The 14,178-nt window shown below is 39.9% G+C and overlaps 1 protein-coding gene across 3 annotated transcripts in view; it reads right to left on the bottom strand.

Moving 5' to 3' along the window:
• The window catches only part of pde4ba (phosphodiesterase 4B, cAMP-specific a), a 70,127-nt gene that overhangs the window by 45,136 nt on the left and 10,813 nt on the right, over positions 1–14,178 (bottom strand). For 2 of the 3 annotated variants that reach the window (XM_076088318.1, XM_076088316.1), the window contains exons 2-5: positions 5,686–5,880; positions 4,291–4,327; positions 4,072–4,142; positions 1,678–1,730 (exon numbers count right to left, since the gene is read on the bottom strand). In XM_076088318.1, the coding sequence (XP_075944433.1) occupies positions 1,678–1,730; positions 4,072–4,142; positions 4,291–4,327; positions 5,686–5,880 (356 nt within the window). Of the gene's footprint in view, positions 1–1,677; positions 1,731–4,071; positions 4,143–4,290; positions 4,328–5,685; positions 5,881–14,178 lie in introns of those variants that run through there. The other variant, XM_076088319.1, reaches the window with a different exon arrangement.

Raw genomic sequence — 14,178 nt, 5'->3', positions numbered from 1 at the left:
AATGCTCATACTCACCACACAGACACACGCACACACACACACACACACACACACACACACACACACACACACACACACACACAGTATAAACATAAACTACTAAGTAACTAGTTGCTTCCTTTTAAACTCATACATTTCAGCCATTACACCAAGGAGCAAACAATAATTTGGTCAGTAAAGTTTGTGTAGGTGTGATTCTTTGATAAATTCAGCAAAGGACACTTGTTTAGCGAGGCTTGATTTTCACTATAGTTCTTCTTTGATGTCACAATCTGACCCAAGTTGTTTCATGTTAAACAAGTGATGATTAACTACGCTCACTGTTCTCAGTTTCATTGTTGCTCACCTCAGTCTCTTTTTACACAGCAACACATGTCACTGTTTTCAATGTTCTGCCTAGAGTGTGGGAACATCTGCCTACGTATGTGAGGTTAAAGGTTGGTTACTTCATCGTTTTATTAAAAGAAGTAACTTTATTTTTCATCAATGCCTCCCTGAATCTCCAGCGTAGTCGAATAAATGTTAGCTTGTATGCTTCTGCAAACCACGGAATGCTTTGAATGCCGACACTCTGTCAACCAAAAAATACGTTTCATAATCGGCCTCATCTCGTGCTTGCCGAAACGCACAAAACATGTGGTAGACTGGTAGATTGGTTATGTTTAGGCAACAAAAAAAAGGCACTTGTTTTCGAAAAAATATCATGGTTTATGTTAAAATAATACCGAGACAATATACTGTAACAAAAGACACGTAACAACATAAGTAATTAACAACTGCCTTACAGTCAACGTTAACTTTTGTTTTTTAGGGACACACTCAGCCCTCCCGTGGGTGAAAGTCTTGTGTTTGTTTAATTGTATGTCTTATTCAAAACACAATTGTTTTCCTGCAGTTAAAAACTAAACAGAAACATATTTGTTGGGACACACCAATCCTTTGAATGGACAGCAGAGAAGTGGATTATGAAGCAAGAGGGATTTCAGATATTTCTTTAGACTTGCTGTATACTTTTTCGCACAATGACGTAGTTCTGACCAGTAGATTCTGGGTGTAGTATCATTTTTAATTAAATTCACAAAAACATGTCCATTACATTTTTTAATCTTCAGTCAAGTGGAGCTGCATATTCAGGTCAGGCCAATTCTGAGGCCAACTGACTTGGTCCTGAAAATGCAGAAATGTCCTCACTACGATAGTTCAAACTGAAATTGATCCTCACAAAGATAGCAATACAATACCTCACACACACACACACACACACACACGCACACACCAAGGATTCACAACGGAAAAATCAAATGCATACCAAAAAGTGTGTGAAAAAACACATCTATTCTATGTGTCTGTCTGTGTGTGTGTGTGTGTTTGTCTGAAGTACCAGTTCAATTGTGTTTGAACACGGTTAATGAGCTTGATGACAAAATAGTCTGGACCACAATGTCAGAGCTGATGACAGATGGCGGAAAAAAGTGAAAGTCGTCACGTACACGAGTTCATGAGCAAAGGACGAGACGGAGGAGAGAGGCGGGGAGGGAAGAGGAGGTGAGAATAATGAGAACAAGGAAAAATGGTGGCAGAAGAATGTTCGAGCCAGATACAAGCCAGATAAAAACGCTCTTCACGCAGCTTTACAGAAGTTAGACACGTAGCAGGATATTCCTCTGAGCTTCTTACCTGGGAGACAAACTCTGGTGATCGGAGGCTGAGTGGTTGCTGCAGGAGACCTCCTGAAAGAAGGAAATACACTTACTTACTTACTTATTCTTCTTTAAATGCTTCATCCAAATAACAAATAACACTTTTCTTACAGTGAGGTAAAAGCAGACATTCAGACATTCAGGTTAAAGGTCTAATTCAACATTTTGGTAAAAACTGTTATTCACTTTTAGCAAAGAGTTAGATCAGACAATCAATGTACGGTCATTTTCTCATAGTCTCTTCTCTATATAATCAATTATTTTTGCAAACAGAGGAGTCGCCCCCTGCTGTCTAGAAAAAATGCTTTCAGACACTTCGGCATTGGTTTCACTTTTCAGACCCGGAGGTTGCTGCCTGTACTGACCGGACGGACATGAAACATCTTCTCATGTAACTTCAGGCAGAAAAGTGAATAAGCATATTTACCAAAATGGCTACTATTCCTTTAACTGTGTTCTGTGTGTGTTCAGGGAATCAACCCACAGAACATGAAATGAATCATGAATGGGGTCACTAAAAACTCAAGTTGAAACAGTTCCTGAAGCGAGATCAGACGGTAGTTATGAGTCATCAGATGCCTTTTATTAGTTTAGTTTTGGCATTGTTATTGTAATGGGGCCTTGTGCTCGTTTAGGTAGGCACATTTGTTGTTTTATAATCCCATGTTTCAGTCATATATGTCCTCGTCCTAGCATTAACATCCTGTGCAGGATCTGCAAGTCTGGGAGTCTGCAGACTGACAATTGGAAAGCGGGTTACAATTGATACTTTAACTTTCCGAAGGGACTCACTGATCATCTGCCTGATCTTCTGTGTGAAAGCAGGTCTGTGTGCATTAACATGATGCTGCTTGCCCGTCTACCTGTGTGCATGTTTTAGTCTCCGCTCTTGTCTATGTGTGGGCGTCAGAGACGAATGTAGGTCAGACAGGAATACAGCTATCTGAGTGTCTATAAATCCTTTGAAAGAGGATCTTTAGCATCTTTAGAAACAAACACACAGACACACACACGCGCACACACACTCACATAAGCCTGAGGAATAAAGGAAAAGGTGCCCTACATACATAGTGCATCTACATCTGCAGTCTCACCTCCATTGGAAGGTGATGGATTTGCTAATCTTCTCTGTTTTATATCATTGTAAACTGAATATATTTGCGTTTTAAATAACTGACGCACAAAACAAGCACACATTGATAGCGATCATGATTAGTTGAGTTTAGATTAGACTCCTGGAAATGTTTGCTTCTATTTATGTATAACTATATATATATATATATATATACATACACTTTGCAAACCACTGACTGTGAATTTTATAATTATTTTAAACTCACATAATGACAAATAGATACAAACCCTGAAGTGCACTGGTTTGAGAGAAATCTTTAAGAGCAAAACATGTACCTGTTCTAGCAGGTTTTCTGTTTTGTGTGTGTGTCTGTATCAAGCGTACACGTGAGACGCAAATGTGATGCAGTGCAGACTAAATGCAGTGGAAACAACACATCATTTAAATGCACAATGAGGCATTCAATCGGTGTGAGTAGTTGTTGTTTGTGCCGCACCACAGCAGAAAATTCCCTGAAGACACTGATGCATTAAAGCATTAAAAGAAACTATTCTTTAGTTTCTCAACTGGTTTAAAAGGAATGATGGATCTAAAATTAGAATCCCACTCTTATTTTGGCATTTATGTAATATTAAGTTTCATTCAGTTTAACCCACTGATGGAAATCTGCATTTTGTATCTATGTGTCTGTCTGTCTGTCTGTCTGTCTGTCTGTGTGTGTGTGTGTGTGTGTGGGTAAAAGGCATGTCTTGTGTTTGTTTACTAGAGTGCTTTAGCTTCTTCACTGTGAGCGCTGGGAACAGCTGTGGTGTCAGATGTCATACATCAGTCTATTTACAGCTCAATACCTCCGCCCTTTGGTGACATAGTGGACCTGCAGTATGAACATGCTGTCTAAATGAGTGATCAGCCCTCGACTTTTTGGTGACTTTAATTAAAAGCTGTGCTGAGGGTAAATTTGATGTATTTTCATTTATACTGCAAACTGTTTATATTGTTTCAGAGACTTTTTTATTTTCATTCTGCACTCGGCCACAAGGGAATCTAATAAATGTATCCCAAGAGCGTGTAAGTGGGCTTCAACTTGATTCATAACACTCTTTAGAGGTCCGCAAAACATAATAAAATATGAAGCTAACATTTTATTCTCAAGTGGCCGCTCTGAATTTTATAGTCTGCCAGAAGTATTTCCTAATGTTGTTTGGAGTCAAAGCAGGTCACTGAAGTAAGCATTTGAGAAGAAAAAAAAGCCATGTAAAAATGTTTGAATGTTGGTCTTAAATCAATTGCACTTACTTGCTGGAGGCACACTGGACATTGGTCAGTACAGTGAAGTTATTCCTCACACTACGAAGGCTTGCCAGAACCTAGAAAAGCAGAGGAAGAGGTTATTATTAGGATCCTTTATAACGTAGACAGTATATTCAAAATATTGTTTTCTGAACAGTGTGTTTTTTCGGGAATTAGTGTTGATACCAGGCTCATTTTGGTTTACAGACAGTATGATGTGTTTACCTGAGCAAAAGGCGTTACAATCAGGTCATCACCATGTCTGAGAACACACACACACAATAGAGAGAAGTAATCAGAAGCATCCTCAAATAAAAGTACACACCAACGATCAGGTTATGCTCTTGCATGAAGCTTAATTAAATGCTGAAGTGCTTTCTGCCAACTTGGTCATGGTTGTTAAAAGCAAAGAGTTAAGTAAGAACAAAAGGGAAAGACTATCATGACCCAGCCAGCCTCATTACTATAATTAACTGAAAGAGTCCAGAGAGGGAGAGGAGTATGGGAGGACGTTCATGGGTCAAACCAGGAGTCTACTGTTCTGACGGGATGTAACTTTGTAAGGCACTCACAGGGTGACCTATATTCGTATGCTCAGACAGGGCAAAATACTGAATTACTCTTCTGTAGGTTTCAAATCATTGTCATGTTGAGTCCTGTAGTAGACTCCTTAAACCCAACAACATCACTATGTATCAGATCTTCCACAGGTGGGCAGAGCTTTGACTTAAAGGTCCAGTGTGGAGCGTTTAGGGGGATCTATTAGTGGATATAATATTCATAACTATGTTTTTATGCAAGAATCGTTGTGTTTTTGTTACCTTAGAAAGAGCCCTTCATAGTGTTGCACCGCCATGTTTCTACAGTAGCTCATAATGGACAAACCAGACGTGACGTAGTTTAATGGTCAAAAGTACTACTTTGTATCTTGGCTTTATTCAACTAGATTTACATTTAGTTATGGCAGGTGATAATTCAGTATTGTTGTTAGCGACCTTTGGGTTTTAACTGCATTGTCCCGTAGAAAAAACTTGTCTTGCAGCCAAATGAAACCCAAAACACACAAACAACCTTCAACAACCTCTCAAGCTACACAAAGGCAGCCCTATACCTCACTGGTAATGTTGTTTGGGCTGTATGCAGACTCAAAATGATTTACCTGCAGACACTACTCACAGTGATGTTAAAAAAAATTCAAAATTTTATTCAAAGTTTATATGTTTCTTAAAAGGATGCTAGAACTGAACACCACTCAGTGATAAGGTCAGAGCCTTTTGTAGTAAAGATGCAAACACAACAGAGAGTATCAGGTATCCATTGAGGAAACTAAACTGAATTTGAAGTAAGGGAAGTGCATTATCAATACAGAGGTTTACTCAGCATTGTTAATTGTTTTTCATTAAACTACCATTATAGAATGGACAACAAGGTATTGTATCCTAATTTATTATTTGCTTGGTATATGTATGTATATAATATATACAGTATGTAAATCTAGGTATATAGGAATGTACATCTTCCTAGACATGTGTATATGCCACCTTCTTCTGTGCATCGTTCTTTGACTCTGGCATGTACATACTTGTGCTTTGTGTGCATGTGTGTGTCTTTTATATTTACAGTTCAGAGGCGATGGAGGAGTTTCGTGACATGGACTTGGGTGACAGATCATAGTCGCTGTCAGAGCGGTAGAGGAAGGACTCTCGGCGCTGGTTATGACCGGGGAAGTTAGTGTGAAGGACCAGACCAGAGCCGGGGGAGGCCTGGGGGTCCAGAGGGCTGCAGCTGGCGGACGGGCCATTCTCCACATCAAAACTGAAAACAGATGAACACACACTTTAAGATGTTTATTCGTCATCGCAGATTGTTTTTGTTTCTTAGCAATGTGAAACGTAGAACAATAGGCAGAGAGAGAGAAATTATTTCCAGAAAGGAGACGACTGGAGCTGGATTTAAGAATGCAAAGCAGCCTAGTGTAGGGTTTCAGGCTGCATTAGACTCAAATATTACTTTGCTACCAAACACTCCTTTTCCGACCTTTGTCTTTCTGATAAAAACATTTTTTTCATTATCGAGCGCTCTGTGGACCAAGCATGAGGAAACAAAAAGAGTAGTTTGTTCATGTATACACCCCCAACATCCCCTTCAGAGATTAGCTGCAGTCACTCACTCTCACACACGATCATGTACGGTGCAAACACACATTTATGGATGGACTTGACATGACCGGGCAAGAAAGGGCAGAGTGACACGCTCGAGTGCACCCTGTTCATTAGCTGATGGACATTAGTAAGAGTGATGCTCCTACATTCACGAGGAGGAGAACGTGGGGGAACGAGGAGAAGGATCTCATTAGGCCATCATCAAAGAAGAGACGAGGAGGAGGACATCACTTGAAGGACATTTTTTATGGCTGTGGTGCGTCTTCCGGTCAAACAAACAACTGTGAGATGTGTTGCATGTGTGACATTTTCCACAGCAGTTTGAGTTTTTGCAGGTCTCAATGTTTTATCACTTTGTTCTGCCTTGATGGCCACTACTTCCTCTTCTGTATAGTAAACACACACCAGCAGAGAAGGTGCTGGTTACACGACAAACTTAAAGTCCCCCTCCACCCAAAAATGTTTTGCTTATTGTTGCTTCATTTTGATGTTTGATCTTCACTGAGTAGAATGATTTAAAAAAAGAGCTCTGAAACTGTGAAAATGTGAAACTTCCAGCACCTATACACTAAGATTGGACTTTCACAATATTTCCATATTTATAGATTCTGCATTTTGGATTTATTCAAAGCATACAGTATATGTTGAAATGTCTGGAGAAGAAGAGAAATATACAATAATTACTGTAAACTCTGAAAGACTTATTTCTGATATTTTTCCAACTAAATATCCAGTCTGTGGAAAGGTCACAAATATTTTTTTGTTCAGTTATTTAGTGTATTTGTCTTGTATCACTGCGCCAACCCCACTCCTCTTCTGTTTAGTATAATGAAATCAGGGATGGAAAACACATCAGTTCGTCTTTACAAGAAGACCTACCAGGCATAGATGAAAAGCTCTCATGAACAGGCTGCTGCTGCACCTCTTATATTACACTGTGATAAAGATGATTGAAACAGGCTTTTATTTTGATGAAAATGTTCTGACTTACTGCTTCGTGTACTGTGCATATTACATTTCACCGCATATGGATGGTGTGCCTTAGTACAGGCCCCTGTGGCAACTCGTTATAACCGGTGACTCTCTACATTATGCCGTTTGTAGGGTATATGGGACTGGATGGGTGGGATTTCTAATGTTTATTTTTACCCCAGGAAAAAGGGGAAAGTGAGTGAAGGGTGAAGGGATGTCTTTTACACAAACGATGGGAATCTGGTCCAAACAAAAACAATGACGTGTACAACATCAGAGATAAAACCTCAATCTGTAAAACGAGTCACAGACAGTTCAAACCGCTTTACAGAAGGGTGACATGACAGGAAATAAACGAGACAGACGGGACAATAAATAAGGAAAGGGCTCAAAGTGCACAAACCACAAAGTCTAAACTTATTAAACCAGAAGAAAACAAGTCTCAGTAGTTTTAAGATGCTTTTTGAAAACGTGCAAATCTGGATTCTATTACACTTTGTGTGAGGCTGATACAAAGTCGAGCGGCAACAACAGCAAAAACGCTGTCCTTCAAAAAGCCAGAAGTCCCTGTTCTGAAAAGCAGAGGCTCCTCCCAGGAGAGAGAGGGCTAAACAACGCCTGACCTTCAGCCCTTGAATGTAGAAAATGAACTGATTAGATTGATTAGGGATTATCATTTTCTGAGTTTCTTAAAATATGTTAAGAAGCCAAAAGACAATACGCAAAACTGTGAATTAAAACGTTGGGGGACAAGCACAGGGTTTCTATGGATTACAACACGGCTTTGAAACAACGATTGGGGTCGCTAACTTTGGATGCCGTTAGTAAGCCACGCTGGTAAATTACGAATGAAATGCTGTATTCATTGTAATCGCTTCACCAAACAATGGAAAGGTTGATGTGCGCATATTAATAGAATGTTTGACAAAAGGAAATGGAAAATGTAGTTAATTTAGCAATCTCAAAGTTAGAGTAATGTGTGAACCAAGTAACGTGTTTGTTAAAAGCTTACATGGTGGGAAAGCTATAGAATGATGCTAAAACATGACTTGAATTAAGATACAGTGAGGGGTTTCTCTTGTTGTAAAGTGTCTGTACTGCAAGGCCGATATTGCGTGACACAGCAGGTCTACATTTCCATGTGGCATGTTAAAATAAACCATGTTTGTGTTGAATTACGACACGGGGTCCACATATGGATCAGTAATAGAAAACAGGAGGGAATACAGAAATCTGAGAAAGTTGAATATGCTAAATATGTGCACAAATACAGCCTCTCAATGACATGAGGAACACAGAAAAGGCTTGGATAGCACTGGCTGAGGAAGAGAAACAGCACCCCTCCTGTTTTCTGTGAATTATGACGCGGTGCTACAATTAGTGCAAGCGTTTGCTATGCAGAATTTCCTGTTAAATGTTCTGTTTCATAACATATCATGATGCACTGAAACTAAAAAGAGGAATGAACACAAAGGTTGAAAGGTGAATGAACAGCGTCTGTGTGCATGTGTTATATATGCACACGCATGCATGCCCGCACTGTCCACCACGTATTGGACGGTTGACTGCTCTGCCCTCAGGTCAATCCACTGGCTTTGTGTGTTGTGATCACGTGTGGAGAAGACTAATTCTGGAGTCAGCGCAGGCAAGTCTAGTCATCCACAACACGCACATCTAACAACTGTCTGACGTTTTTCTCTTGTGTTCTATAGAAGCTAAAGAGCATCACATTAACTCAGTAGATGGAGGTGTTATGCTGTACCAAGAAAATTCTAAAGGATAACATTTTCAAGTCAAAACCTTACTTAAGTAAAAGAATAGAAGTAATATCAGCAAAATGGACTTCAAATATCAAAAGTAAAAGTATTTATTAATGCAGGAAACGGCCCCTGTGACTGATATATTATCATTCATTGGTCGTTGGTTTTGATGCATTAATGTGGCATAATTATCTACATTAGACACATCATTCAAAACTAAAACCCTGTGTGTGTGTTATTTGCTAAACACAGCTACTGAAATACCTACACTCAATTATCAAGCCCCTGCGCCCATAACGCACCTGTGAAAACACCTGTAATCAATTAGATCGCTTAGAACTTAGAGGTTGAACACTGTTAATATGATTCAGGTTTGCTCTTTGGTGGAAGTAAATTTAAAGTAAACGTTTAACACGGACAGACTTACGACTCCCTTGTGTCTGGGTGACTGATGCCCAAGTCTGTGGTCTACTTTGGTCCCCATGTAGCACTGACTCAAACTCCCATCATTTCCCATGGAAAATACAGCTAAATAAGTTAAACTATTTGATCTTGAAAAGCCATTCTTGGTCTTTGGAAATAATCTAAAATGAAAAGGTCAAACTAGCTTTTCTGAACAGCATCTCTTTTTACAAATGTATTTGCTGAATGAAGAGTACTCAGTAGACCTCTGAGCGTTGATTATTTCATTACATAAACAAAACAAAAACAGGCTTATAATGACTGTAGAAAAAAAGGAACATTCATCTTATGGCTGTGCTTGAACCCTGGTGTGCTTAACAGGACAAAGGAGGGATGTCCAAGAATTTAGCCTTCAAAATACAACACAAAGACAGACCTTGGGAACAAAGACACTTTTCTATGGGGGTGTCCTGGTGGTTTAGGGGATTAGCGTATTTGTCTGGGAAACCAGTCTCACTCATACTACCACCCCATGCTTTCTCTTTAAAGTTCATGTACAGAACAACATGGACATCAGCACTCAAATCTCACACGTACTCTATATCTTAACGTAGACAAATGCAAAATGAATGTTCTTGCTCAGTCAATTAGAAGCACGGCGTCTGTTCAAAGAGAAACAAGGACTGCTGAGAGATCAAGAGAACCAGAGGCCAAATGCTTTATTTCAGTCACGAGCTTCCTCGTAAGAAGGGAAATAATCAGTCAAACCAGCATGAGCAAAAGCGTCACCGGGCTCCATGACGCACGTTTGTGTTTATATGTTTTTACAGGATGGCATTTCATCTGTATACCTTCCAAAGAACTACTCGGGACACCGATTCCTTGGGGATGTACATTTTCCAACTAATCATGATCATTATGGTACCGCACAGGCTGAGACAGTTCTGCTTTTCACCAACGCAATCAGGAAGCCCTTCCTCTGGTCCTAAAATGATTTGCTAGGATGACACAACATTCCTTTCCCATGATCCAGCTGCATCTGTCCGACTGACGACCAGACTGACTGAGTGATGGACTTGCCCAAAGGTTTATTGACAAACGGACAAGTAGAGAGTTTCTCTGATTATTTTAGGTTTATTTTAGTTTATCAACATTAGCTTCTGCAGTAGCTATGGGTTCAGTCCTCCATACAATTAAAATCCACGAAGACTAAGACAATATTAGAAAGGAAGATGAGTGTACTCACTAATACTCTGCTTACATATGCAATTGATTCTCTAATACTGTTTGGTAACTTGTTCCTTTCTACAGAGGCCCGGTACACAACTGTATATGTTCCTCGCCAGATCTGGATCTTATTTTCAGGGCCAGGTGCAGTTAAAGAAAATCTCCATCTGACCAAGAACTATACTGGATTATAGTCAGTCAACATGTCGGAGATGTGCTGGGAAGCTAAATCATTTTGTGCTTTAAAGACTATACTTACTTGATTCTGCATTGCAGCTGTCCAAAAAGTCAGAATATTATTGGACTGTAATTTTACCTCAGCAATCTTTACAACGCTGAAGATAATTCTTATGAAACTTGACAAAACAAAATAAAAGCAGTTTACCACTGAAAAACAAATCAGATCGTGTCAGAAAAAAATACAATAGATTCAAAGTACTTCCCAATAATGGTCGCAACATCACAGATTGCATCGGGTCGGTGATTTGCAGGTCAAGATACATCTACATGTGTATTTAAAACTGAACTTTAAAGAGAAGTCTGTTACATATGCACACATTGACATATATTTATTTAAATGCTTCAATGTAAGCAAGAGGTCACGTTTCAAACAAATACAGGCACATATTAAACGAGACATGACGATGTATTTTAGCCTGCAAATCAGAAACTGTGTTTACTGGGATTTCTTTCTTTTACTTGAACGTTGAACTGTCCTCTATCATGAACACCTCTCACTGCTGACCTGCGTAAAATACAAAGCAGGAAACTAAAACTCCACAGTGTGTTAAGAAGAAACAGACACTTCGTTCGTAAAACGCTCGTAAAGAGGGAGCCACAGAGTGCCACAGACAGGGAGAGAGAGAGTTATACTTTGAATTAATCTCCTCCTTCCTGTGTGTAATGGTGAGGAGAAACCAGTCACCATTTGTCTGTTTCGTTGTGCAAACAGAGGGGCCATGGCAACGCCTCCCGTTTGTCCTTAGCAGAGGTTGAACTATTATTTCTTGAATGTGAGTTTGTTCTGTTATTACATCAGCATTGTTACTAATGCTAATGTTGTGGCTTGAAAAAAATTACAGATTAAATCTGTTCCACTACATCATTCGTAGGACTTCTGGTCATAATGTATCAGAGACAAACGGGACTGAAGCCGGGGGAAATGGAGAGAGATGTCCGGGACAAGCAGTGGGTCCAAAAGAGACCTTTCTGAGTAAGCAGCTGGCTCAGTGAAATATGCAAAAGCTTTGAAATGCCCCACATGAAGGACGATGAAGTGATTGAGCGATCCCATCAGAACAAGAAAAAACAGCAGCTGAAATGTTATGCTCAAAAAGATTGCAGCAACATTTCCCTGCATGAATCTGCAGCAGAGGTATCTTAAAATAGGTTAATAACCCGAGCTAGTCTAAACATGCACATGCTGAAGCAGTGCCTTTCTGACACATGAGCTTAAGTCTCTGGAGCAAAGGGTACAACTTCAGCAACCGAGGACATCTCAATGTTAAAGGACATTTATCTCGTCATCATTGTCAAACACTGATCTATTCCCACATCTAGTCTGAACACATCAGTGTGTCTACCATTACCCAGCATGGGAATGTTTAACCACACTAATGAAAACTTCAACCGCCAGAATTATAGCCCTAACCTTTGATTTATAAAAACAAGCATTCCATTAAGTTAAAACCATGCTGAGAATCAAATATGTCCTCTGGCCTTTTCTAATCTGCGACCAAAAAAAAAAGGATGAAAACTCAGGAATCCAAGTAGACACAGCATTTATTAATGGAAATTAGGCCACTAACCTATTTAGGCGCCGATTCATTATACATGCACATTTAGGTACAACGTCATCTAGCAGATGCTCTCATTTAAGAATTATTTACAGTCTAAATACAAAGCCGCACGTCACACGGTTTCAGGAAACACAAAGCAGAACTGGCCAAAAGATGAGATGTAAAAGTTAATGATGATGATGGAACAGGGGCTGATGCACACTTGAAAGAGAGAGGAACTGAAATGAACTTATACCTGGGAGGAAGACAAAGATAGCATGAGTGAAAAGTATGGAAAACATTCCTGTGCTGGCAAGTTACAGTGTGGCATCTCTTTTCCATTACATCCCCTGGTCTGCACAGAGTCAAGCTACCCCCGGTCACAGTCCCGAACTTCTCTCTGTTGCTCTCATTGAACTGAGTGCTGGAACTACAACTCCATTAAACTTTCTATTTAGTGAAGCTAATTATTTTAGGAAGATGGACTTCATTGAGTCACCATCTTCTTGATCCTTGTGATCCTCCCAGCAATCCGTACCATCTCGTTATCATTTTCATCATTCTCATCGTTGCAATAATCACCATTATCAACATCAAACCCATGACACAGCCACGGCGGCTAATTTCAACTTTAGCCAGTCATTTAGAAATCAAAAGCCCCCCGACCACATAAACTACGGCAAAGTCACGAGTCCTCGCTACATTTTTCTGGAAGTAAAGTGCACTGCAAATAAAATACTGCCAAACCACAAACTCTACAACACAGTGCTGAACCCCGCCCATGGGCGAGCAAGCACAAAACACTGTTATTCAAAGTCCTGCGCTGGAAAGGAAAACAAATGGGTCACCAAAGTGAAAAGAAATTTTGGTTTAAAACACTGATGTCGATTTAACATGTAATGAAATATAAGATGAAGGATGAAGAGGATGAAGAGGTCTTGCTTGCAGTTTGAAACAGATATAGACGATGAGGAAGTTTAGGGTTATTTTGCCAACAACTGTGACTAAATAAACTCTATTTAAGCCACATGTTTAGTGTGTTTTTGTTTTGACCAATTACAAGCTAGTTACAGGGAACACTGCTCCTCTCCATTGCCCTAAAGGGCTCCCTATTGTAAAAACACTCAGATAGCAGCATGAATAGCTGTGAGTGCTTCTAATTTGTTTATTTGCACTCAAACAATGTTTCCACAAATCAATAGTTTGGGTTTTAATCGTGAAAAAAGTCCTCACTACAGAACCGATTTTGGTCCGAGATGATGTGAGGTAACTTTGCTCTGACAAGTAGTGAAGGGTGACAATGACTAAATGGACCCAGCACCCAGGAAAACCTTCTGTGCAGATTAAAGGGGCTCTGATCTTTGTTATTATGACATAGGAATCCCGGTCACTGGCAAAATATTTGGTTAAGCTCATCTCCTGTCCTAGCTGTGGAGTGAGAAACACTCCCTGACACACACATATATTAGCTAATTCATGCACACCAATGTACCATGAAAGGGCAGCTGCATTTGTGTAAATATGTCATAAGCTTTGTACAAACAAAAGCACATAGAGGAGCATTAATGGAGTAATTACCCCCTGGTGCTCACGTGGGCCTTGAGTACCTGTCTAATGATTCGAACATGCAGCACAGTACAGTACACCATCTGTGAACTTCTGCTTTCTTCAGTGCAGTCCAGTACTTTCCACAGGAAACCCTTAGTCACAGAGGTGAATCCACCCGACCAGCGGTGGATGTCTACAGAGCTCAACGTCTGCACACGTCCATGATACAAATCCAACGAAATTTGCCACCAGGGCTATTTAGTT

This window comes from Anarhichas minor, unplaced genomic scaffold (assembly GCF_050575085.1).
Source record: "Anarhichas minor isolate MPS153535 unplaced genomic scaffold, ASM5057508v1 ptg000010l, whole genome shotgun sequence".
Taxonomy (NCBI): domain Eukaryota; kingdom Metazoa; phylum Chordata; class Actinopteri; order Perciformes; family Anarhichadidae; genus Anarhichas; species Anarhichas minor.
This window is presented reverse-complemented; position numbering and strand designations above follow the sequence as displayed.